Source organism: Alosa alosa, chromosome 1 (genome assembly GCF_017589495.1).
Source record: "Alosa alosa isolate M-15738 ecotype Scorff River chromosome 1, AALO_Geno_1.1, whole genome shotgun sequence".
In the NCBI taxonomy this organism is placed as follows: Eukaryota; Metazoa; Chordata; class Actinopteri; order Clupeiformes; family Clupeidae; genus Alosa; species Alosa alosa.
This window is the reverse complement of record NC_063189.1, coordinates 46,115,906-46,141,401: the sequence shown is the minus strand read 5'-3', so window position 1 is coordinate 46,141,401 and position 25,496 is coordinate 46,115,906. Positions and strand designations below refer to the sequence as shown.

Genomic DNA, 25,496 nt, shown 5'->3' with positions numbered 1-25,496 from the left:
CTTGAAGCAAATTCACCCCTCGCTTCTCTCCCTCTTTGTCACTCTCGCTAATTTGTGACATTGTGACTTAGTTGACTTTGAGGGATTGTTTACATTTTAGAAATCAGTTGTGTAATGAAATAACTTGTCAAGGTGACCATTTTGATGAGAGTCTATTCAGACGCGAGGCCGCAGCGTTTGATTGGGTAAATCATCATTAACCTGCAGTCATGGATTTACTGACAGCACTCTCCCTTTCAATTTCTCCACTCTTTCATGTAGGTCACTAACTCCATGAACTGCTGCTCCTCCTTTTATCTACACACAGTACCCTTGGACAATATACGTTAGTCATTAATTCATTAATTGAAAGAGCATTAGTCAGTTTATTTATAGACTTTTGAAAAGAGAGAACCTTTTCATTCTAACAGTTATTCATCAAGAGAATTTTTTGTCTCTAGCACCATCAATGGTAACCGTACTTAAACAAAAAAAACTTATACAAAAAAGAATGATAAATTAAAAAAAAAAAAACCTTCCCAACTTTTCAAGTAGTTGAGATTAGCAGTGCATGAGAGGCAAAGAAAGGAAAGAAAACCAGACGCTAACTCCAAAATTAGCATTTTATTCAGATGGTTGGGGTCAGAGATGAATCATTTGTATTCCAGTACAGAAGATTATCCACAAAGCTCCTTCAAAAACCTTTCCCTGTCTTAAAGCTGATTCAGTAATTAGTGCCGATGGTGTCTAACACCCCAACCCCCTTTTTGGTACAAATTCAAACAGTTGTGCTGACAAGATTTGTTTTTTTTTCTGTTTTTTATTGATTTATTTTTTTCATATTTTTTTTACAAAAGACTCTCATACCTTCTACACATTATATGCCACCCAGTTATGTTTTTGTATTTTTTTTTGTAAATAAATTTTGGAAATAACTTTTTTCGCTGTTGTGAAAAGATAAAAACATGCAAAACTTGAATTTGTAGTCCAAATTATACATTTACAAGTTCTGAACTTCTTAACTTCTTGCTCTTCTTCATGGACTACATCAAAAGAAAAAAAAACATTATGTACACACAGTTTCTTTACAGTGAAGTAAAAATGTAAAGTACCAGATGAGGACTAAGGCAAATGAAGTGTACATGAAATTAGAACAAAATAAACAATTTTGTTGCTGTAAAATACTACACCACTTCAGAAAAAAAAAAACTTATTTTGCTACAAAAGTATGTTTCATGACTCCCTTTATTTGCAACCAGCTGCATGTGTTTAATCTTTTGTGAAAAAAGTCTAAAATTCTAGCGTACTGTACAGTGCTGTTCTCTGATTTTTTCCTGCCCCTCAATGTTAATAAAGACTCCTTCATGTCGTTATCTTTGCAATTCACTTAAATATTCATATATTCAACAAACAGCAGTATTGAGTAACCAAAAAAAGCATGTAGATGCATACCATTGTAACATACTTCCTGTTTTGAAATCACTCCAAAAGTCATAACCATTAAAGCCTTGAACATAAAACTAATCATTCAGATCCAAAAAATGTACAAAAAGGCACATTAAATCCCAGTGCTTCTGTACTGTGAAATTCAAGTTTGACTGAGCGCTTTCCGTACACCACAATCCAAACCGTGACAGTTCACCAATGTCCTGTCCCCCTCCTCCAAAAACATGACTGACTCACACTCCTAACCCTTCAACAAGCATATGTATGCGTAGACTACAACAATAAGCCTAGGGTTGTTTTTTGTGATTTGTGTTTCATTGATTTATGTACTTTTTAAACTATTTAAAATATTTTCCATTGTCATTCAGTCTGTCTAGGGGGAAATCGGTTATCAGAAGCTGTCCTCATTTGTCGACTGGAGAAAGAAACAACAAAAAAAGAATAGAACTTTCTCCCCACGTTTTCAATGCTATGTTCTCATCTTCAACATCCGAGAGAAAAAGAGCAAAACATTTTAGTCGTCACTTCCGCCGTACATATCTGCGAGTTTCCTGAAGCGTGGGCCCCAGTCGTTGAGGTAATCATAATCTTGGTCCCCTCCGCTGCTGGAGGAGTTGATGGAGCTCAGGGAGCCGGCCGTGGAGCCACTGCCCTCGTAGTCGAACACCAAGAGGGAGTCGTACGGCGGGGCCGTGGGGTCATTATCAGCTGCCTTAAGTCCCTGTGCAGAGAAGGGGGACAGAGGAGGAGAAAAATGACTGAGTGAGATGAAAAGAGGAGGATTAAAGACTGCAAGAGATTCTGGAGACTAAGCGACGGTCAAGGGGCTGTTCAAATTCCTTTCACAACGTTAAACTTGTGTACCATTTAAAATTTATTCATGTTTTTTTTTTTCATTTTCTCGCTAGTGAGCATATGCTTAGGAAATCAGGCCCATGTCATGGGTTACATGTGGAGAAATGTCAGTACAACGCTGCGTGGCGGGTTTAGAGGTTCCAAATCCTCTTCTGTCTGTGTGATGTGAGATTATCCAGAGCTTGGACAGAATCCTGAGAATCCAGGACTGATCACTATGGCCTGTAGTTGCTCTTCCCCCCATCCACACACATCCTGATGGATGTACAGATATCACAATTTCATTGCACCATTTCTCTGCCAGCTTTCACACAAGCAAGAAAAAGTAGGGCCATAATCATTATTCAATGTTGGATTTAAAAAAAAAAAACACTCAAATTATTTCCACTATGGGATATTCAACAGCAAATACTTGCTTCTGGCTGGCAGAATCTGTTAGGGCTTTTTATGAGCACTTCCTGACTATCTAGATGTGATGGAAGAAACACCAGTCATCTGAGTTCTCCGCCTGAGACTTCTCTTTTAATTTCATATCTTGACACCTCACAGGGCTCACTGACAACATTGAAGATGTATCAGTCTCAGTCTGTAATTAGAGGGAGTACACCACTATGTATGACTACTCATGGTTTCATAGGGCTACATAGGGTAAACAAGCTAGCAGGCTATGCTCTTATAAGAGACTGTGACAGACAGAGCTTCTTCACATATTGAGTAATACATGTATACTGTATGCATGAATATAGTACAGCTAAAATAATTTTTAGAACAACAAAATAGAAAATAGTTATTTATGGAAGCTTTCACTCAGAACATTCAGAACATGAAAAGCTTAAGCCTAAAGTATCAAATATATGTAGAAATGGAGAGAGCACGAGGGAGAGAGGCAGAGGGAGAAAGTATGATTGTGCAGGTTCAGTGAACTCAATATTCCCAGTGCGGTTCCCTGTGACATACGGATGGCCAGGCTTAGTTGAGGCCAGAAATCCGAAGAGGCTTCCGGCTCTGCCGGTGGAGCATTGGAGATAAACCAGGCACACGGACATGAAAACAGCATGTTTGACAGCAGTGCTCACTCTCCCCTCTGCATCTGAAGATCGGCTCCCAGCCGCTCACCAATACCAGAGAGAGAGAGGGGGGTGGGGGGGGAGAGAAAGAGACAGATAGAGAGAGAAGAGAGAGAGAGAGAGAGAGAGAGAGAGAAAGAGAGACAGATAGAGAGAGCGGGAGAGAGAGAAAGAAAGAGAGAGAGAGAGAGAGAAATAAACACCTAAGTCTGCAACACTAACTATAGCGCCTCAGACAGTTCACCATACTTTGCCACCATTTCACCAAGGGACAAATTACAGTTACAACATTTCAGAGATTTATCTTTTAACAAACAACAAAAAACACAGCACTGAAAAGCTGATCTTTGAAAGAGCTACATGATTTATGAGCACTTCAGTCTGCGTTTATGCGATATCTCTCTCTCATTCTCTCTCCCCCACCCTCTGTTACTGCAAAATGAAAGAGGCAGGCGGGAAAAAACACTGTGCCTCCGCACCTCACAATTATTTTCCACTTGTTTGCTCTCGTTAAGTGTTTGCTCAGGGCTGTGGCGCTGATAATTTGCCTTGAAATATGACAGATGGATCGTTCATTACAATTATAGCCGTCGCTGCTCCAGTGGTTAGCACCTCTACGCCACAGTTAGCACCCCACTGGCAGTGTGTATGTGTGTGTGTGTGTCTGTATATGTGTGTGTTGAATGGGGGTTGAGGGGATCGGGGCCTATCACAGAACTAGTCCGAGGATTCCATTGAGTCATCAATGGGGTACAACACAACGGTCGGCCATCTTCAGCAGACACAACACAGCGACAGGTCTGTGGCTAATGGACTCGTAGGGACAAGAGCTCACTGTACTCTGTTCAGGCCTCTATTATATTTCTCTCCGCACACATCCCACCCCTGAATACTAATCACTAAGGGCCAAGATACACATGCTATGCAGAGATAGCGGAGGGTAAAGAACATTGCGAGGGATCAATTTCCCCAGTCTAGGAGAGGTTATTTTCTGCTGGAACACAAGTGAGTTAGGCTCTGGCTAAAGTATTGGGGGAATAAACAATAACCAGCCATGCCTGAAATGGCTGCATACTTGGCTAATGGCAAAGTCAAGGATACATTCTAGCTAAAGGATATAGCAAACAGCATGCCACCAGACAGAACAATACAGGCAGGCAGAGATGTGCAGCAGGATTCTGCGTTTGATTTCAAATGGCCACTCCAAACAGCCCAATCACTCCAGATGGGTAATGCCACGCCCTTCCCTTTGAGCTTCCGACTGCTTCACGCTCCACCTGAATCCGACTGGGAAAGGTTGCCTCAGGTGAAGGAGGACCGAACCTGCCCAGGGCTGTGGGTGGGAGGCTAGTCTCCATGACCTCACCATTGTTTTTTTCTTTCTTTTTCGTACCACCGAGTGGCAGGATTCTGGACTAATTAACCACCAACGTGCCCCGGTCTGCCGAGACGCCACTCCAGACTCCCAGGTGCTCCTTTCATGTGGGCCGGGGGGGGAGTGGCGGGGCCGCTGATGGGCGACTGGGTGCGCAGCGTGGCGCCTCCACCCAATCCGCTGATTGCAAGCCTGCCCGCGTGCTGGGTGAGTAATGAAATAGCTCTGACCAGCGGAGACTTGCAGCAAAGCGGAGGCAGTGGAAGTTAGCAGCATGCCAAAAAAAGAAAGAGGAAATAAGGACGACTTGAAGTCTCTTCGTCTGTATTTTTACAGATCGCAAAGATCACAAAGACTTAGATGGGGTTTGGATTTTCTCTCTCTGCTGTCTCCCTCTCTGTTCCTAAAAATATGGAAATAAATAAATAAAGCTCTGAGAAGGTTTGAATGTGTCTTTTCAGGTATTCCAACAGCAGGAGATACAGCGAGAAACTACTAGCTAACACTGAACAGAGCTGACAAGTGCAGCTAACAGCACGAGGAACTTTTCTGAGAGAGTGTTGAGCCACAGAGATGTAGCGAGTGAAAACTGAACAAGCAGACCCTAATCCAAAATACATGGGACGAAGCCAATGACTTTAAAGAGTGCGGCAGTGAGTCTGGAGCCCATTGGAGCAGGTTAAAAATACATGGGCACACTTTTTCAACTCACGGCTCTCACCCCTCATGAATGAAGACAACTGTAGCATGGGAGATACCAGCCTCACAGGAAACATTACGGCCATGTCCTCTGTCCACCCTCGACACGTGGAACACTTTTTCTCCACAATTATACACCAATTAAAATTAAACACACACACACACACACACACACACACACACACACACACACACACACATATAAATTTTATTCAACAAATGCGATAAATGTGACAAAATGCCACCGCTGTGCAGATGGGGAGAATACTCCAGAACAAGGGAGGCTTTTTCTTCCTTTTTTTTGTCAGGGCCATGATCAAAGACTACAAAAGGAAAATGCCAGGCCCCTGACAGATGAAAGCTAAGCCCTCTATGACGAGTCACAGATGAGCCTGTTCTTGCCAGAACCTTTGGGAAGAATGCGTTTTAGGATGACAGAACATTTAGAAAACGAGTTTAACTGTTTTTTTGGATTAATCTCATTTGAATTGATTTTCATGTGGCTCTTGCAATCCCTATGAAAGAATGAGTCCGGAAAACCAAACTCCGAACACTATCGTATTACCATAGGCTCTTCTGTCTGCCAAGCACATTTTGCCCATATATATACTGTATATACACACACATACACACACACGCACATGCAAGCTCTGACGCGAAGCCAGAAGTCATTTAGCAGCAATGTGAAGCTCTGCAGCTGGCCAAAACTCATCCTAGCGCAGAAGGTCAGTCAAGCTGTCTGGGTGAGAAGTGACAGGACATGGATCAAGACTCCTCCACCACAGTCCAATATGGCTACCGCCCAAAACATCCTCCCACACAATATTTCTGCTACAGCACTCCCGCCCAGCTCATGGCCCTGGATCACATGAGGTGAGACTGAGACAGAGCTCTTTACGGAGCCCGCCGGCATCCAGGAACGCTGGCCAATATTCGTGGTATTTAAGAGGGTGGTGAAGGTTCTTTCTTGTTTTGAAAAAAAAAAAACAGAGTTGTGCCAGACCAAATTTCAGCTCAGTTGGTCCCCAGATTTTTTCACACACACACACACACACACACACACACACAAAATGAATGATCACACAGAGTGGTTGAGGAGATAACGTTAAAAAGAGCATTGTGCTTTCTATGTTGGTGTGATGGGAGAATGAGATCATCAATGCTGTTTCCAAAAAGATGATGAATGCTAAAAATGCTCAAATGCTCACTCACAATGCAAAATGTCACAAGCTCCAATAAACTAACTCCCACAAAATCCAATGGAGAGCCCCTAGACCACAATGATCGTAGTGAAATGCAGGAGAAGCAAATGGCAGGCTAAAAAGACACGTGAGCATGTGGTCGATCTCTGATTGGCTTACCTCGTTGATGAAGTCACCGATGTCGCCGGGATGCGGGGCGGCCGACCTGACGGGGTACTGGGGCTCGGGGTGGATGGGCCGCTCGTCCATGCGGCGGATCCCCACCGGCTTGATGGCGTCCGGCTCCATGGTGTCCGGCTGCTGGAGCTGGCTCAGGTCGTAATCCTGCAGGGGGAGAGCCGGAGCAGATGGGCAAGTCAGCGGGACACGGCCAAAATACACCAACCAACCCACACACACACACACCAGCATGTATGCACACACACGCACACACACGCGTACACACACAAACACACACAAGTATACACACACACACATACACACGTACACACGCACGCACGTGCACACGCGCGCACACACACACACACACAAACACAGACACAGGGAGACAAACACACCGACAGACATGCCAGTATCCTCCTAAATATACTAATAAGCAAAGATTGATACAAATATGAGCTTTCACGCTCATTTGTACACATGCACACACACAGGCATACTATAAAGCATGTCATAGATATAGAAAACAAACACATGAATAATCACAGAGATTCTCTGGTTGTAAATGTATGGTGTACTCTAGTGTCTGACTCCGTGGGTAGTGAGCAGATGGGTGACGCACCTTCTCATTGCACACACACACAGAGGCAAGGAGCTGCATGACTATCACTTCCACGTCCCTCGATGAAACTACAGACGGCGAATCCAAATACTGCATAACAATGAGACTCCTTCCACTAACCCCTCCATCAATAATACAGCACAGTAACACTAGACTATGCATCATGACAGCTGCAGTCAAGGCAGCTAAGGAGAATCTGATAGACACTTGTGGGAGTGACATTCTCCGATACATGTCGCTCTGTCTGACGCGTAAGCGTCAGGATCAAGGGCAGGCGCGGGCAGACCAGGCACACGGCGCAGGCGGGGGCCGAGCGGACCGGCGGTGCCAAAGGTGAACCGCGCTCTTCTAATCGGGCCCCAGACACGGAATGGTGGATACACATAAGCCCGGGCCTAATCCTATTAACATCGCCAAGGCAACCTGGCAGCTTGGGTGCTTTGTGTTACGTCACAGGGCGAGCGGGGCCGTGGAGGGGACTAAGGGGCCAGAGCTGCTGGACCAACGTGGAGGTAGAGGAGGATGTGGAGGACCACAACAGCAACAGCGTGAAGAAGAGAGAGGCAGAGACAGAGAGAAAGAGAGAGAGGGAGAGAGAGAAAGAGGGAGGGAGAGGGAGAGAGAGAGAGGGAGGGAGAAAGAGATAGATAGAGAGAGAGAGAGAGAGCGAGCGAGCATGGAGGTTGGGGGGAGGGTGGCAGAGGAATGAGGACAGTAGGCGCCACGACAGGATCTGTGGGCTTTAATAGGACTGTGTGATGGATTGGCTCTCGTTATGAGATTTCCACTAATCCATCCATCTGAAACGTGCGGCGCGCTCACTCGCCCGCTCGAAAATCCTCGCCAGGCTGTGTGAGAGCCGAGAGCCTCACACGAGCACTCCAAACACACGTACACCCGTGGACGGCCTAAGTGTGAAACACACAGATGCCGAGCCCCATAAGTGATCGGCTGAGGCCAAGTGGTTAAAGCCCGGAATTAGCTCCCGGATGTAAGCACTTCAATGTTTGCACACTCACAAACTGAGAAAATGCAAACCAGAATGTTCATTGTGTGCACAACACACACACACACACACACACACACACACACACACACAAACACTCGTCGAGATAAGAACTCAGACAAACAGTGTTCTCCAAGCCCACAAACACAGTAATCTATGAAAACACAGGCACATGAGGGCACAAAGACACATTTACATGTAGCCTGAGCCCCCCTACACAAAGACAGCCTCACGACAGGAGCAATTTTCTGGTTCACAGCTGCCTGCCCGTGGACTAAGCATGACCCTCATCCAACTAGGTGCCACCAGTGTTCTCTCTCCCTCTCTCTATCTATCTCACCAGCTCAGAGCAACCCTCGTCCGACTCGCACTCTACCCTCTCAAGACAGGGGTCACCCTCCAACCGACTACATGACCCCTGGGGGAGGTCAGCTCCTGCCTGCAGCAACCATTTTCCACACACTGGAACTAACTCTCTCTCTGTGTTTTTTTCCCTGTGGAATCTCTCTCTCTATTCCCTGTGGAATCTCCCTTTCTCTCTCTCCCTCTCTCTCTCTCTCTATTCTCTGTGGAATCTCTCTCTTTCTCTGGCTCTCTCTTCTGGAATCCATGCTGGGTACATTCCAGTCATGCCCCGGAGCACCTCCAATACTCCCCCGCCACCCCCCTTGGTCTCCCCCTGCCCACCCCCCGTGGTCAGGAGATCAAGAACAAGGGCTAGGCTGCAGAGCAGCAGCACTGCAGTGCATGGCCTTATGACTAACAACAGCTGCCCTTGCTTAGCCGATAGGAACGCTTCCCGGCAGTGGCCTTGCACCTGTGGAACTTCACAGTGGAAGAGGAAAAAAAAAGAAGCCGAGAAATTCAAACAAGCTGCTGGGGCCGGGCTTGAGTACTCCTGCCTGCCTGCCTCGTTCAGTGGCTGCCGTAAAGACAACGAACCCCCATGCTGACAGGCTGCCAACGGCACTGTGACTTAGGGACAAGGTAAAAGGAACACCTTTATCAAAGCTCCTGTAATTACCTTGTAATTAGGCAGCGATAAAGCAAAAAGAAGAAAAAGAAAAAAGAAAAAAAGTTCATATCATAACCCCGATGAAACAAGACTGAGACACCGTCAGCCTTCTGATGAGACACAATCAGCTGTCCTGTCTCACAAAGCAAGAGACCCTGTGTGCGCAGTGGTGGACTCGCAGGTCTTGAATTAAGTCCATGGTGTTTTTGAGCAGAAAACTTTGGCACTTCATTTTCCTCACAGTGGGAGGTAGGTAAGGGAGTGGGAGAGAGAGAGAGAGAGAGAGAGGGTGAGAGAGAGGGTGAAAGAGAGAGAGAGGGTGAGAGAGGGTGAGAGAGAGAGAGAGAGAGAGAGGAAAGAGCGAGAGAGGGTGAGAGAGAGAGAGAGGAAAGAGAGAGAGAGAGGAAAGAGAGAGGAGACAGCGAGGTGAGAGACGTGACGGCTGGTCACACTCATTTTTCACCGTTTCACGCTATCTCTTCCGAGCACGGCCACTCCGCCGCGCCTCCAGCGGGCGTGAAATGGAGGCTTGCCTCGCCCTATAAATCCTCCACTCCTCCAACTTCCTCTCATCTCTGACGGGAGGATTTTGTCCGAAAAAACTCGGTCTGCTTCTCCTCCCACCCCCACTCCTCCTCGTACTCATACTCTTTCTGCCTCTCCATCTCTCTCTCTCTCTCTCTTCCTCTCTTTTGTCTCTTAGGAGAGTGTTTAAATCACTGATGTGTGTGGACGCTAACAATTATCTACCCCAGCGATGGCGGGTGAATTGGCTTCAAGGTCGTCCCATTAGTGCAGAATAAGCGCCATTAACGTCTGTCTCTCCACTGAGGCTGACTCTCTCAATTATATTACCTGCACAATTAGAGGCCTTGAAGGCAATTTAGGACTGTGCGTGGGACTGATCCCTTTCACCTGAGCCCAAGCACGGCAACAAATGCAGCCGCTGCCGGCAAGGATACTTTCCATTAGCATTGTAATGCGCTAAGCTGCCCAATTTGCAGCTGCTGGACGCTCCTCTGTCTGTAAATGGGCATGAGTGTGTGTGTGTGTGTGTGTGTGTGTGTGTGTGTGTGTGTGTGTGTGTGTGTGTGTGTGTGTGTGTGTGTGTGTGTGTGTGTCTGTGTGCAAGCAAGTTTCTATGTGTGTCTGTGTGCATCTACGTGTCTATGTATGTCTCTGTGTGAGGCTGTTTGTATGTGTGTGTGTGTGTGTGTGTGTGCGTGTGTGTGTTCTCCTGTACCTGGTCCTCCTCTCCACCGCCCTCCTCGTCGTACTTGAGGATGTTGTCTCTCACGTCGTCTTCGGGGTCAATGAGGAGCTGCTTGGCCTGCCGCTCCTTATCTCGGCGCTTCATCCAAACCACAAACAGCAGCACCAGAACTACAGAGATAAATGGAGAGAGAGAGAGAGAGAGAGAGAGAGAGAGAGAGAGAGAGAGAGAGAGAGAGAGAGAGAGAGAGAGAGAAAGGGCAGCAATTAAGTGTGATTATTTCTGTGCAACAACACAACTGCAGAAATGACTTTAAGGACCTCACTCAAGTACCCTGAGAAAAACATGTTTCTCTTGTTCTCTACAGTCCCTTCTGTTCATCCCCTGCTTCTGAAGGGAGCAGATTAATGAAGAGAGCTTCTGATTGATTTTCAAAAGGAAGCAAAAACAAACTGAGGAGCATAAACAGTTGACTGTTTATCTGTTGACAGAGAGAACAAACAGAAGCAGGAGGAGTGCATAGGGTGTAAACAAAAACAACAACAACAAATAAGGGTTGTGGTGGTGGTGAGTGAAATATTAACCGGCTTTAGCTTGGTTATATTTCCATACACTGCAGGGCACTGGGTGGCTGATCTGGCCTATGTGGGGGTAATCCCCGGGCTAATCTGTGCTGTCTGGCTGGGCCGGGCAGTGTGGTGGGCGGACGACTCACTCAGCAGGATGATGATGCACAGCAGGATGGAGATGATGGCGCCGGTGCCCAGCCCCGCCGCGATGATGCGCTCCTGGTCCGAGCAGAAGCCGTTGTGGTCACACTGGCACACCTTGATGCGCAGGTAGGAGGTGTTGGACATGGGCAGGTTGCCGGCGTCGGTGATGATGATGGGCACGTCGTAGATGCCACTCTCCAGGAAGCTGAGGCGCAGGCTAACCTGAGCGGCATCACCTGGTTGGGGGGGATGGGGGTTAAAGAAACAGAAGAATGGAGCTGTGAAAAAACAGTTCCCGGATACAAGAGAATAACATCAACATGTCCTCTTCTGCATCCTGTCACTTCATGTGGCCCTTAAGTGTGCTGTGATAATGGCACAAGATGAATCTGAGTCTTGTGGAGAATACCCACGAGCCTCTGCTGTCTCTTTAAACTCTACCCCAGTGTGACCTCACCACACAACCTGCCTGCCACTTCACAATCATTACAGCTAACTGACAACATTCTCTACATAAACTTGTACCTGGGGAAAAAAAACATCATCAATGCAGTTAATCCAAAATACACTGGGGATTTAGATTGGGGGGCTTAGAAATCCCCTGAATACCTCTCGATAAGGCAGCTTAGGGATAAAACAGCCTTTCCTATAATCCTTATGCCATTTATCCTATTAAATATTTATTCAATGCATTTGTGGCTCCGTACATTTAATCACTGACACATAACCAATGACACATTACTCCATTGGCTTGTGTTTTTAACAAGCGTAATCAATTAAAAGGTGTTGCCTGGCACACCAGCCTTCATTTTCCTTCCTTCCTGACTGAGTTGGAAGATAAACAGAACTCTGTGTCTGGAAAGTCCCACGGTTGAGACGTGCGGCGATAACACTACCACAGCCTGGCAAAGGGCTGCCAATTCCTCCTTAAGAGCAGTGCCCTTCTCTTTACCTCGCACTAAAATGCAAATGTGTTGAAAAGTGGGTGTGTGAGAGCCCTCCATTTTTTCGTTGCTCCCTACAGGATAATCTACGTGTTCTACTCGTACAGCAGACGCAGCATCCAGAGCGCTCTGCCCTGCAGTCACCGCGTGAAGACTCGCAAACTGACATCAGCGTTACAGAAGTGGAGACGAGCGCGCTTCCAAAGTGGCGTCGATCCCTGCGGGTGAACACTGGGCTAAATGTGCTATTCCCTTAAAAGCCCCTGGTCTTTGGGTCATTCCTCACGGGGCATGTCCCTGTTCAACAAAGACGCCGTGTGGTGCAGTGCAAGTGTAAGTGTAGGTATGTGCCTGTGCCTGTGTGTGTGTGTGCGTGTGTGTGTGTGCGTGTGTACATTTGTTTGTGTGCATGTGTGTGTGTGTGTCTGTCTCTGTGTGTGTTTGTGTGCGTGTGTGTGTGCCTTTCTTTCTGTGTGTGTGTCTTACCGTTGATACGCGTAATGGTCCAGTTCTTGCGGACGTCGGTGGGCCTGTGGGCCAGTTCGAAGGTGAAGGGCCCGGCATTGGAGGCGATGTCGCCATCGATGGCCGTGATGTTGATGAAGTTGGGCTCGGGCTTCTCACACACCTCGGCCTCTGAGGGGAACACCACGGGCGCGTTGTCGTTTATGTCCCGTAGGAAGATCTGCAGGGTGCCTGTTCCGCTGGCAGGAGGGTAACCTACAAAAACACACACACACACACACACACAAACACTTTGTGTAAATACAAATGAACACAAATTGCGAACATGTTAACAGAGTAGTAATTACAGGCTTGATTGATGAGATGAATGTGTCATTTTGAACTGTGGACTTGTGGACTTGTGTATTTCACATATGGGAGAGAGCATTTTCACAAAACAGCACTGAATCATCTGGCTGTGTCCACTTTCCTCTTCGCCTCTCCTCATCACTGCACGTCCAACAAACACATACAGTGATGTACAGTATCTGCCCCATGTGTGTATATTTACATGAAAAGACTGCTGTGATTTTTCATCCCCCCGCTGTGCAAGGCAGGCTGCTCTGGGCTGGGGCTGTGTGCGTGTGGTGGTGGTGGAGGAGGAGGGGGCAGACAGGAGGAGAATGCTTAATCAGGGCTGCACACGGCCCCGGCACACTGCTGGCCAGTCACAGCGCTCTGTATTCACAGGCCTTTAAGAGGCTTTCTTCATTCAGGCCACGCTCGGAAGGGGCCACTCGGCCAATCCGGCCCCATTAATGCTGAGAAACCTCTTTATCGGGAAGTTTTTCTAAGCCTCGCCGGCCTAGGCTGGACTGGCCTGGGCAGGGCCGCGCTCCGTGGAGCTCGGCAAAGACGGAGGAAGGGGGAAAAAACGCTGTGGGCCAAATCCTGGCAGTGCGAGGGAGGAAGGGGAACGCTTCCCTTCCCTGCGTCACGTCGTCTGCTGGAGTGCCTGCTAACACCTCTCTCCTTTGCCTTCGAGAGGTGACTGTTTAATGTCTGCTGGCACTATTTTTATGCTGCCTGATGGAACTGGAGTGGCAGACTGTCAGCCCTGTGCCAGCATTCAAAGTGACATTCAATCAGTTTTGGAAGATTAACAAAGATTATTCCACCCCCACCCCCCACCCTTCCTAACATGTTTTCCCACTCTAGAGTGTTAACACATCACATCCTGGTCACCCCAGTCTTAACAAGGCATCTCACGACCACAGTGTGTCTGGTACTGGCGGTGTAATGATATTGCTACAACAGTAAGCAGGTTTCCAGTGCTCTTGTAAGAGGTGTAAATCCAATCTGAGAGTAACCCGAGACACGGAACATTCTTTTTCGCACTCCAGAAAAGATTGAGTTACATACCATTATCAGTGGCCAGGAACGTGGCGTTGTACATATTATTGCTCACATAAGGCGATTCCCTGTCTAGTATGGCAATTGTGGAGATGTGGCCGTTATTGGGGTCGATGCGGAGCCAGTTGGCCGGGTCGGAGAGCTTGGAGTATCTGCAGAGAGAGAGAGAGAGAGAGATGGGGAGAAAGAGGAGGGAGGGGTGCGACAGAAGTCCAGATTAGAAACCTTTGATTTATCACCACAATCTCCCCTGAGGCCCAGCAGCTCACTAAATCTTTAATAGTACACCCAGCTCAGCAGGTTAGAGGCAAGCTGATCGGCAGCCAGAAGCACGCTGCTTCAGAACTCTCGTCAGGAGGGGGGGGGTATGGGGTTGGAGAAAGTTTTTAGAACACAAAGCGGTTTTGTTGTGTGGGCTAGAGAAAAAAAAGCTAAACTTTCCACATGATGTGCAGTTGGGCTGGCATGGAGAGTCTGTGTGTGTGTGTGTGTGTGTGTGTGTGTGTGTGTGTGTGTGTGCGTGCGTGCGTGTATGTGTGTATGTGTGTGTGTTTCTCTCTCTACCTGATGGTCTGCTGCATGAAGCGGTCAGGGTCCAGGGCAGTGAAGACGGTGAGCATGGACTCTGCGGCCAGGCCCTCCTCCATCCTCATGGTGCGGGGGTTGGGCTCGAAGTAGGGCGCCTCGTTCACGTCCAGCACCTTGATGGAGACGGTGGCGGTGGACTGGCGCGAGCGATGGATGTTCTGGTCCAGGGGCTCTTCGTTCCCTGCCACCACGGTCAGCACAAATGTCCGGGTCATCTCGTAGTCAATGGGCTGCAGGGAGGGAGGAGAGAGAGAGAGAGAGAGAGAGAGAGAGAGAGATGGAGGAGGAGGGGTAAGGTGACAGGTATGGAGTGAGACAAATGACAAGACACAACATTAGTCTGCTGGAAAGCTTTGGACCATTGCACCTATCTTTTTGCTACAGCCTCTTTTCTGAAGGTACTTTGGGCTGTTTCAAAAAGCCACGTTTTGAAACCTCCATTTTCCTGACATACAAACTGTACGTGAGCGGTTTAGTTGTCTACCAGTACCTTACACATCTGACACCCTACAAAACATCATGCTCTAAAAGCAGCACACTGGTTACTGGACGTCTCACAAACAGGCTCCAGATGAAGCTGAAATGAGAACATCTGGACACAGGGCACCTCTGCCCAGAGAGTGGACGGGTCCGAGCCTCACCTTGACGACTGTTACCAGGCCCTCATTAGTGGTGGGATCAGTCGGTACGGAGAACCTGCCGGTGGGGTCGCCCCCGGTGATTTTGTACACGACGTTCCAGGCGGGGGTGTTGGGCTGGTCTTTGTCCGTCACCGTGAGGTTGGCCACGATGACATTGACCCGGTTCTCTGGCACTTCTCCGTAGAACTGCATGAATAAAACATGACACTCAAATTACTGTGGTGGTAGCAAAAAACAGCATGCTTTGAGAAACACTGGTGCAAATACAAAGAAAATTGGAAAACAGCAACTGAAACTAGTCTGTCTCCTAAATGAAAATAAGTACTTTATATAAAAAAATGGATTTAATGGCAAAAAAAATAACAAAGTCTGAGACTAATGCTTTGACAAGAGCTAGTCATTTCATTTTGTCTCTATATCACAGAGCATTGGCAGTATAATGAGAATACCTCCTTCAGAACACAATTCCACTCCCATTAAATATCTGTAGTTCTGGCTCAGTGCTTTCATATGACAGGTGACTGTATTCACAGGGGGACTAGCTCGCATAAGAGACAGACTGGCACTATTCTTACAAACAATAAGGACTGGTTTGTGTGTGTGTGTGTGTGTGTGTGTGTGTGTGTGTGTGGATGTTAGTGTGTGAGAGTCAGAGAATCACTACCTATCTTTGAGAGAATGTGCTTGCTATCAAACTCTGCCAGTGTCTCAGCTATATGAGCTCTAAGCCCTCCATACTGTGTAGTGAACAAAGCATTCTCTGCAGTAGGCACCGAGGTCATTGCATGACGCGTGGTTATCAGGGTAATTGCAGAAATCACTGCTTGATCCCTCAGGCAGTGTAAATGTGTCCGATGTATTGCATGTCGTGCGGACAGCTCTGGTCATTAGCGGTGAGGAGTAATGCCTCCTTAGCGATGCAAAACCATGGAGAAATCATCAGCGCTGCGCTGTGTTGTGCTGCGACCACTTACCGTCTCGGAGGTGAACTCGGGCGGATTGTCGTTGATGTCCCTGACCCTGATGACAGCGGTGGCGGTGTTGGACAGGCCATACAGGGCCGTTCCCTCCATGTCTGTGGCCTGAATGATCAGCGTGTACTGTGGCACTTTCTAATGGGGGGGGGCACACACAAAGAAAAACTGCTTAATTAACCAATCAGTGAAATAACATGTGACATGTTACATAAATGCAGGGATGGGGAAGGCTGTGACTGATGAATCACGCACAGAAGAGAATCCTCATGGATCTAAAAAAAAAAACAACAAAAAATACCACAACAAATCGATACCCCCAGCACACATACATACATATGCCAATGAAACATATATGGCTGAAATGTAAATCTAATCTAATTCACGACACATTAGGTGAGCATCACTGACCAAATGATAGGCACTGCACACCCAATGATATTACACGGCAAAGAAAAAATGCCATTCTCATCCAAAACAGAAGCTAAAAAATAAAACTGCCAGTGGGCAAGAAATATGAAACAAATGATAGGGAACTACATCAGAACCTCTACCCTCTGCATTCATTAACGCCCAGTGCAGAGCGAGTACCAGCTAGGGTTGTGCTGACCGGCCCGTCATCCGATTCCCAATCACCGACCAGGAGTCATTGCACTAATTAGGGCAATCATTCCTCATTAATTTCCTGTGAGGGAGCGGAGCGAGGGGAAGTGGAGGGAGGGAGTAGGAGCGCGGTGGCGGCGGGCCCCTCCCCTGCTCCAGTCTCATCAGAGGCCTCCTTGTGACGGGAGGAACCCGGCCGGCCGCTCACAAATGGCTCCCGCCGCCCTGATGGCCGTCAAGGCAGTGCAGCGTTTCCCTCGTAATAAGGGCCAGGGCGGCGAATGACTCTCCTGGTAGTGTCGGTGGCCGTTCGGCGCATTACCAAGGCCGTGGAGCGGAATTGATTGAGCGTGGGTATGGGGGTACCAAATTGCCTTTACCAGCAGACTTAAACCAAACCTCCTGCACTCGTGCAAAGCACTCGCTTATATATTTATTTACATTTTTATTTCACTGAGCAAGGCAATCCAATTAAAGCGGGCCGTTACCATTTATAGATCAGACAGCCACGTAAGCATCTCTGTACACATACACACACACACACACACACACACACGCTGGCAGGCATGCTGGCACGCATGCTGGCACGCGCACACTCACATGCACAAACACACACACACACAGCAAACAAAAACAAACAAGCAAAAAAAAACATTTAGCTGCTTGCTGAGGCATGCTTTCTCCATCTCGGGGTAATAAGTATGAGGTAGGGAGTCCATTTCTGAGCTCATTTGGCCAATGTTAATCAACAGTGCGCAGAAAGGCTCATTACTCCAGCAATGCACTGAATATTAGTACAACAAAGAAAAGCCCACATCTTCATCACGCCATAATCCTAAGGCCATTTCAGAGTGTGGCTAAATAAAACTGTTGACCTATGCAAATACACCACCACAGTCACACTGGCTTAACTTAAACTATTTTGATCAATTGTTTGAGTAACTGCTAATAAGCAAATATTATGCAGCGCCAAAGACTATTGAAATATGTTAAAACAAAATACCATAGAAGTCTTGAGAACACACTCTCTCTCACACACACACACACACACACAGGTGCTCAAACACATACACACAAGTACAGAATAGGCGCTTACACGTCGGCTCACAAACACATCCACACGCTCCCATTCAGCTCTCACCTCTCTGTCCAGGCCTGCGGCCATGGTGATGATGTTCCCGGTCTTGTTGTTGATGGTGAACATGCTGGGGTTGGGGTTCTCGGGATTCTGGGACAGGATCTTGTACCTCAGCATGCCGTTTTGGGTTTTGGGGTCATCTTTGTCAATGGCGGTCACTGTCATCACAGATGTCCCTGAGACAGACAAAGAACCCACGGGTGATTCATGGATGAGCTTCCAACAGAATATCTGTCGTCACCATGTATGACTAATCACCACAGGCCACAGACATGTGTTATTTATTCAGCCGGTCAGTTTCCAGTCCACTGTTTACGTGAGTGTTCCACTCTGGGGACTTGAGTTTATCGACACTGACTGACCGGTTTCCCTTTCTCTGTCTTGCGGGCCATTGGTGAAACAAAAGTCACATCACAGCAAGCCCATTGCAATTCAGTGGTCATCTTTACCACATTCTTTGCATAAACTCTGGTGTGTGTGTATATATATGTGTATGTGTGTGTGTGTGTGTGTGTGTGTGTGTGTGTGTGTGTGTGTGTGTATGTATCTGTATGCATGTTTATTGTTGTATGTGTGTGTGTGTGTGTGTTTGCCTACCTGGCTTTGAGCCCTCAGCCACACTTCCATTCCAGATCTGGTGGACAAACTCGGGCCGGTTGTCGTTCATGTCGATGACATTGATCACGATGTCGATGGGGTTCTCCACCTGGTTGCCATTGAGGTCCACGGCGTGGGCTCTCAGCTGTGTGGAGAAAGTCCGAACACATTAAAGTAGCCCGAGGCGTGCGTGGGCACAAGCCAATGCTAAACAGACAGCCACAGCCACAGCATACAGCACACTGCACCATCTGAATTCTAACCCACTCACAAATGGACTGGTTGCTTTCTTATCAAGCACTGATCCTGGAACAGAGCAGCAACCACAAACTAACCTCTATCTCTCTCAGAATTTATTTTCCCTTGCCCTGTGTGTGTGTGCGTGTGCGTGCGTGCGTGTGTGCGTGCGTATGTGTGTGTGTGTGTGTGTGTGTGTGTGTGTGTGCGCATGTGTATGTGTATGTGTGTGTGTGTGTGTGTGTGTGTGTGTGTGTGTGTGTGTGTGTGTGTGTGTGTGTGTGTGTGTGTGTGTGTGTGTGTGTGTGTGTGTGTGTGTGTGTGTGTGAGGGGGGGTCAGATGTGAGGGACACACACGTTTTGTGTGATTCTCATGTTATTGTTGGACTCCAGTCCCTGTCTCTTCCTCTCCCTCCCACGGCTCTCTGCTATTTTCTCAGGGAGAGGAAACAGGGAGAGCGAACAGGATGAGTGGATGTCCAGGGTGAGAGTGAGAAGAGAGAGAAAAATAAACTCCAGTCTTTATCACTTTTCTTCAAAAAGCAGGGGCCCTGACAAATGCTCCACCCATTAAAGAACCATTACATCCTGCAGGTTAGTCGAGGCTGCTGCGCAAAGGTACAATCTCCTGCCCCCACCACACACACACACACACACACACACCTCCTCACTAGTGGCCCCATTGTTACCTTCTGAAAGAAAAGCATGAAAGAGAGGGATGCCTGACTTCAAGAGTAGCACACCTTTCTTTCCCTTCCAAGGCAGATGAGGTGGGGGGTGGGTGTATGAGAGTGGCTTTTGTGCTGACAATAAGGGTTGCCCCTCACCATACCCAAGGACTCCAACCCGGATGCCTCGAATTGATTCATCTGAACCCAGAAGGCTACACTGAACTTGTGTGTGTCTTCTACATTCCCTATTCCATTTTGCTTTCCTCCAAACTTCTCAGTTAATCAAACATACAAGAAAAAGGCCTTGAAAGCTACATTACTGAGCCTTTTGGCAAAAAAAAGAAGAAAAATAAGAAATAATACCTCAGCTACCTCTGGCAAAATTCTGAGGAATTTCTTAGCTATAGGTTCTCACAGACATATTCTAGCCCTTTCATCTTTTACATCCTTGATATTGTTCATTCCTTCTGCTGGAATGCTTTTAGTGTGATTTACGTAATGCGCGTGGTTGTGTGAGTGCTCTGCTTACGTGGAAGTTGCTGATGTGTTCTCGGTCCAGGGGCCTGTTGACGGACAGCTCTCCAGAGACGGGGTCGATGAAGAAGATGCCGGTGGGGGGCTGGTCCGCTCCTGGGCCAGTCACGCTGTAGCGGAGGGAGCGGTTTTTATCGTGGTCGGACCTGATCTGCTCCCAGACAAGAGACAAAGTGTCAGGAATCATTTCAATCATGTTCAAGGGTGCAGGGCCCACCGAATGTGGGTCACCATAAAGAAGTTGTGCGTGTGAAAAGCTATCTTCTGTCTTATCTTTTATCTCTCTCTCTCTTGGTTTCAAGGGCCCGTTGGCAGGCTTTCATGAATGCATGTGTGTGTGTGTGTGTGTAAGTTTGGACTATATATGACTGAATATCAGATCTCTCTGGCTACATGTGTAAATGTGTCTGTGTGTGTGTGTGTGTGTGTGTGTGTGTGTGTGTGTGTGTGTGTGTGTGTGTGTGTGTGTGTGTATTATGTGTGTGTGTGTGTGTGTAAAAGTTTGGACTATATATGATGGGAATATCAGATCTCTCTACATGTGTAAATGTGTCTGTGTGTGTGTGTGTGTGTGTGTGTGTGTGTGTGTGTGTGTGTGTGTGTGTGTGTGTGTGGTAAGGCCAATCTCTGCCGCTTCCACTGTCGCACCGCAAATTGAGTGGGGGGCCTCTGGAGCCTGAGGAAGGGGGGATGACCTCTGGAGTTCTCGGGCACGTTGATGGGGGGGATGACCCAGTCCCTCTTCATGCGTCTCAGCTGGCTGCCGTCGTCAGTGTGCCGCGATGGGAACACAATTTCTGGCAGCCTGGGAGCCATGGCTGCCACCGCCTCCATGCCAGGCACCTGAAACGTCAAGGTCAGAGGTCAAACTTGAGAAGACAGGGACAAGCTGGGCACTGCACTACTACGCACTGCATGCTGACCACACTGCACATTACACACTCAATGCCATCAAGAGAATCAACCAATCTAATGACATGACATGACAGGACAGTTTATCATGACATTTTAACTGATGAGGAAGTGGTTCTCTTGGATTAAACTGACCTAAATGAGACTTTTTTTTTTAATTATGTACATATTTTACATGTGTTACTAACAATTTCATAGTGGCATGGATTATTTGTGCAAACACAGGGTCAATTGCTTCGAAAATATTCCAAGTCACAGACAACAAGGTTGGTGGTGGGTATTCCAAAAATATTTTTTTGGATAGATGCACTTTAAAATCGCATGGAGGCAATCCAGATATTTGGTCCGAGTCCAGTAGTTGCCTTTGAATTTGATCATCTTTGAAAATCAAACACAGACACATGCAGCTCGTACACACAAATGAATGGCTTCCCAGAGGCACCCTGCAGTCTCCTCTGACTATAATGAATGCAATTTTAAACAAAAGAGGACGCTACCTGCAAGCCAAACATTAAATACCCAGATGGTTCAAATTACCTATGCCTCTCCACAGCAACGAGTTTGAAGTGGAGCCATAAAAGTTAAAGTAACCTTGAACAACTGAAAAAAAAAAAAAACAAAGGAGCGAAAAAGAATATGCAATACTACAGTCACTCAATGGCAGCTACTTTCTGATAGGAGCAGTTCTTTCTTCAGTTGCACATGACGTTCACAATTAATTATCACCACTGATTGCTGACTTCTTTAAAAAAAAGTAATTCTGTGTCAAAATTTAAACGAAGAAAGTTCGGGGGAGCAAACAGGAAATTAATTAAAATTTTGCCGCTACACACTGACATTCCCCCCTCAATGTCACATAACCCCTCAATCATATCTCAGGAATTGTTGGGACTGTGTCTACTAATCATGTTTGAAATCCAATTATCTATTTTCCACACATCCCAAGTGCACAGAGGCAGGTCCGTCGTGTTGGGTGGTGGGACATGACTCAGAAATATCTATTACCCAATTAAAATGGGGGAGCTCAAGTGTGGTAATTATTTGTAACCTGCGTCTGGAATGATGAATGGGGGCGGGGGGCATGGGGGGGGGTCTTCTTGGCACTGCTCTGTATGCAGACCTGGAGGTCTCGATCAGAGGTTCATCCTCACCTTTTGACTAAAAACTCTCTCTCTCGCCCTCTCTCTCTCTCTTGCACACTATGTCTGTACGTTTTGTGTACTTCTCTTTTACACCTCACCACAAGCTGACCTCATGTTCACCTTATCATATATCTTATGGGCTACATTTATTGAGCAGACATGCTGCAAAATGTATTTCTTTAGAATAAACTAATACAGGGCAGATAGTGTGACATAATTGATGCCAATGAGCAATTATTTAGCTATATGTCTCTAGAGAACAGTGTACAACATAATGAGTTATGCACAGACAGGTGCTAACCTTGTGTGTTCAATACAATACAACCTACTGAAGAACGGAGACTAAACCGATATATTGTTGTCTGAATAAGAACTCTGATCATTAGCCTGCTCGTCCTGACGTACCATGGTTGTCTAGGCCGTGGCCATATTGGAGGTCACCCAGACAAGAAATCGCTACTCGACATTGATTTAACTGTTCCCCCAGGGATGTTGTGCTCACACTGCGCTAATAAAGAATGTAATCACTGATGTGATTAGTGAGCGTCTCATGATTTATGACAAACTTTGTGTTAAGGCATCGCTTATTAATGTTGTCCCCACGTTCAAAAAGTCGATGGGAGATTTCATCAATTACTCAATAAAGCCATCAACTACATCTGCCTTTGGTCACAAAGATGGAGCTTTAGATCTGCATTTTAAGAGGACATCTGGGGCTATAGCTATATGTCATCAGGGCCTCGCCCCTTCCCCCCTTTTGTCCCCTTCCACACTTAGTCTAGTCCATTCAATCACATGAGCAACAACCTCGCAAGCACCTGAATGTCTTTATTCTGACTGCTGTTCCATCCACTAGATCAGTCTCTATGCTGAGCTGTGACTGCTTCGAATATATGTTGTTTCCTTACCTCATTGGAGAAATTCTTATTCTAGACTTATACCTTTTCTTAAAATAGTTAAATATATAGATATATAGACTTTACTTTTCTTTATTTCTGCATTGTTGCACTGTTGGACTTACTCATTTGCACTATCACCATGACCACTATCACCATTGCACTATCACCATGACACTCATTCACACAGAGCACCTTACCTTACCTTACTATGCACAGAGAATCACAGGCTCAGTCCCTGCCTCAGTCATTGCAAGCGCCTCTGATTGATTAATCACCACTATGTGGATACTGTTTTTAATTTAGTTTTTAATTCTGAATTGATTTAGATTAAGTGTTAGTTAGTATAATTTGTATTTTAGTATATTTAGCATATTCTTTATCTTCTACTGTCCTTATTGCTTAGTTGTGTTTTTATATTATATACTTTAATTACTCTTTCTGCTGTTAAAGAATGTGTTTGTGTTGTCTGTATGCTGCTGAGACCTTGAATATCCCCTGGGGATCAATAAAGTATCTATCTATCTATCTATCTATCTATCTATCTATCTTTAACGTTGGACAGACGTGGTTATCATAATGAAACTAGAGCAAAGAGAATGAAACTAATCGGCCGTTATTTTTACCCCTCCGTGGCAGCTATGATTACATGAGTGGGTGGTGGCATGTACCTCTTCAAACAAATGAGAAGCATGACTAATGATATCATTAAAATCACCTACCTGCAGGAGACACTATGCTAAATGAGCTGCGAGGTGTAACGGTGCTGTTTACTGCCGACCCCATAAATTACTCCAACCCAAGTTGTGTATTTGAAATAGTCTGATCGCCTACCTGTGACATGAAATGCAGCTATCTGCTTTCAAAGATTTACTATTACAGAAGTTCTCACGGAGCTATAGATTTACTATTACAGAAGCTCTCACGGAGCTAAAGGCAGCTAAGACAAGAGCAATCATTTCCACACATGGGAGAGTGTGGGAATATATGAATTCTCAAAATCTCTCTGTAAATCACTGTAGACCTCTAGCTATGAACAGCTGTATGTTCCCTCTTGAGAATGCTCCTCGGAATGTTCACGTGTCCAGCGACATATGATAGCACTAAAATAATTTCCATGTTTTACAATCCTAATAGCATCCTACCAATAACGTTTCATGTATTGGTTTTTCATTCTGATCTGCACTATAAAATTAATATGATGCTGAAACAGAAGGAAGTACATTCAAAAAACAGAATCCCTAGTTATAAGGAACTAATTGTTAGTCGTAACTTTCACACTATTTTCTAAAGGATAACAATGTCATGGCAAATAAGGGCCAATGGAAATGGAGATCAATGACTTCAATTTTGACTGAGTAGGAGAGGGACTGTTAGGAAGTCCATCACAACAACAGTCAATCTGGCTCTGATACACTTCTATCACACTAACTGCTGTCTTTTGGCAATACTTTTTGGCAAAGTCGTGCTGTCGTGTTGTGAAATCTTTTTTTTTCTTTACATTTTTGCAGTGTTTTCCAACTTGAGAATATATTCATGTTTGTACTTCTGTTAAGTGTGAGTTGAGTAAATTTGTTACCTTGCGCAAGACTAAAATATTCCAATAAGCGGACCTGTGAAAGGGAGGGTTGAGGACGTGTGGGGTGGCTGGGGGAGACATCTATCCCCACTGTGGCCTAGTCAGAGTCTCTGTGCAGCCAGGGCAATTTACACCATTCACAACACTGAGGATGTTGCACTTCCCCTTCACAGAACAAAAAAAAAAGCCAGATGCCCTACTCCGAATGTGCAAATGTATTTACAATCAAGCGTGAGGTCTTCACGAGTGCTTTTTGCAGCACGACACCAGACTGGTAGAGAGGCTGGCTAGCAATGCGCAGCCAATCACTATGGTGACGGATGAGAGGCAAACGAGCACAGCCAAACGCTCCATCCTGACTTTCTGATCCCTGGAAACAGATGCTAGATGTCCCTTAAATCACTGCGAAGGGGCATTTCATTTGGAAATGAGTGCACAGTAACGGTCGTGAACACAGGGAGGCTGATTGGAATTGTGGTTTTACGAGGAGCCATTTTGCATCTGCTCGCACGAGCCACTGGCCGTGTTTGAGTATATGTTTGTGGCGGGCATAAATTGGCACATTAAGTTTTAATTGGGGAGCATTCATCCAGTCAGACGGAACACCTGTTACAACTTAGGCGAGCAAATGATCTGTGAATGCACTGGACTCGAAAGGTGTGTGGAACTGTGCAAGTGTGTTATCTTTGTGTTATCTGTGTGTTGACGCACTGGTGCCCCTGCACGTGGGTTTTAATGAAACTCCTCAAGGCTGATCAGGAAGAAGTCTTGCCCTCGGCAACTAACCTGTGCACTTTGACCCTCGGTGGGGGTCAGCCTGACTTCCGTCTGC

General features: G+C 46.5%; 1 protein-coding gene across 1 annotated transcript in view; it reads right to left on the bottom strand.

Moving 5' to 3' along the window:
• Positions 1-588: 588 nt before the first annotated feature.
• LOC125295708 (cadherin-2-like) overlaps positions 589-25,496 on the bottom strand; it is a 62,593-nt gene continuing 37,685 nt past the window's right edge. The window contains exons 3-16 of the mRNA XM_048245098.1: positions 25,451-25,496; positions 20,784-20,978; positions 20,131-20,289; positions 18,694-18,838; positions 18,100-18,272; positions 16,356-16,493; positions 15,382-15,567; positions 14,717-14,970; positions 14,162-14,304; positions 12,782-13,015; positions 11,354-11,587; positions 10,669-10,808; positions 6,783-6,947; positions 589-2,146 (exon numbers count right to left, since the gene is read on the bottom strand). The exon at positions 25,451-25,496 is cut by the window's right edge and continues 175 nt beyond it. Coding sequence (XP_048101055.1) covers positions 1,940-2,146; positions 6,783-6,947; positions 10,669-10,808; positions 11,354-11,587; positions 12,782-13,015; positions 14,162-14,304; positions 14,717-14,970; positions 15,382-15,567; positions 16,356-16,493; positions 18,100-18,272; positions 18,694-18,838; positions 20,131-20,289; positions 20,784-20,978; positions 25,451-25,496 — 2,419 coding nt within the window. The 3' untranslated portion in view covers positions 589-1,939. The remainder of the gene's footprint in view (positions 2,147-6,782; positions 6,948-10,668; positions 10,809-11,353; positions 11,588-12,781; positions 13,016-14,161; positions 14,305-14,716; positions 14,971-15,381; positions 15,568-16,355; positions 16,494-18,099; positions 18,273-18,693; positions 18,839-20,130; positions 20,290-20,783; positions 20,979-25,450) is intronic.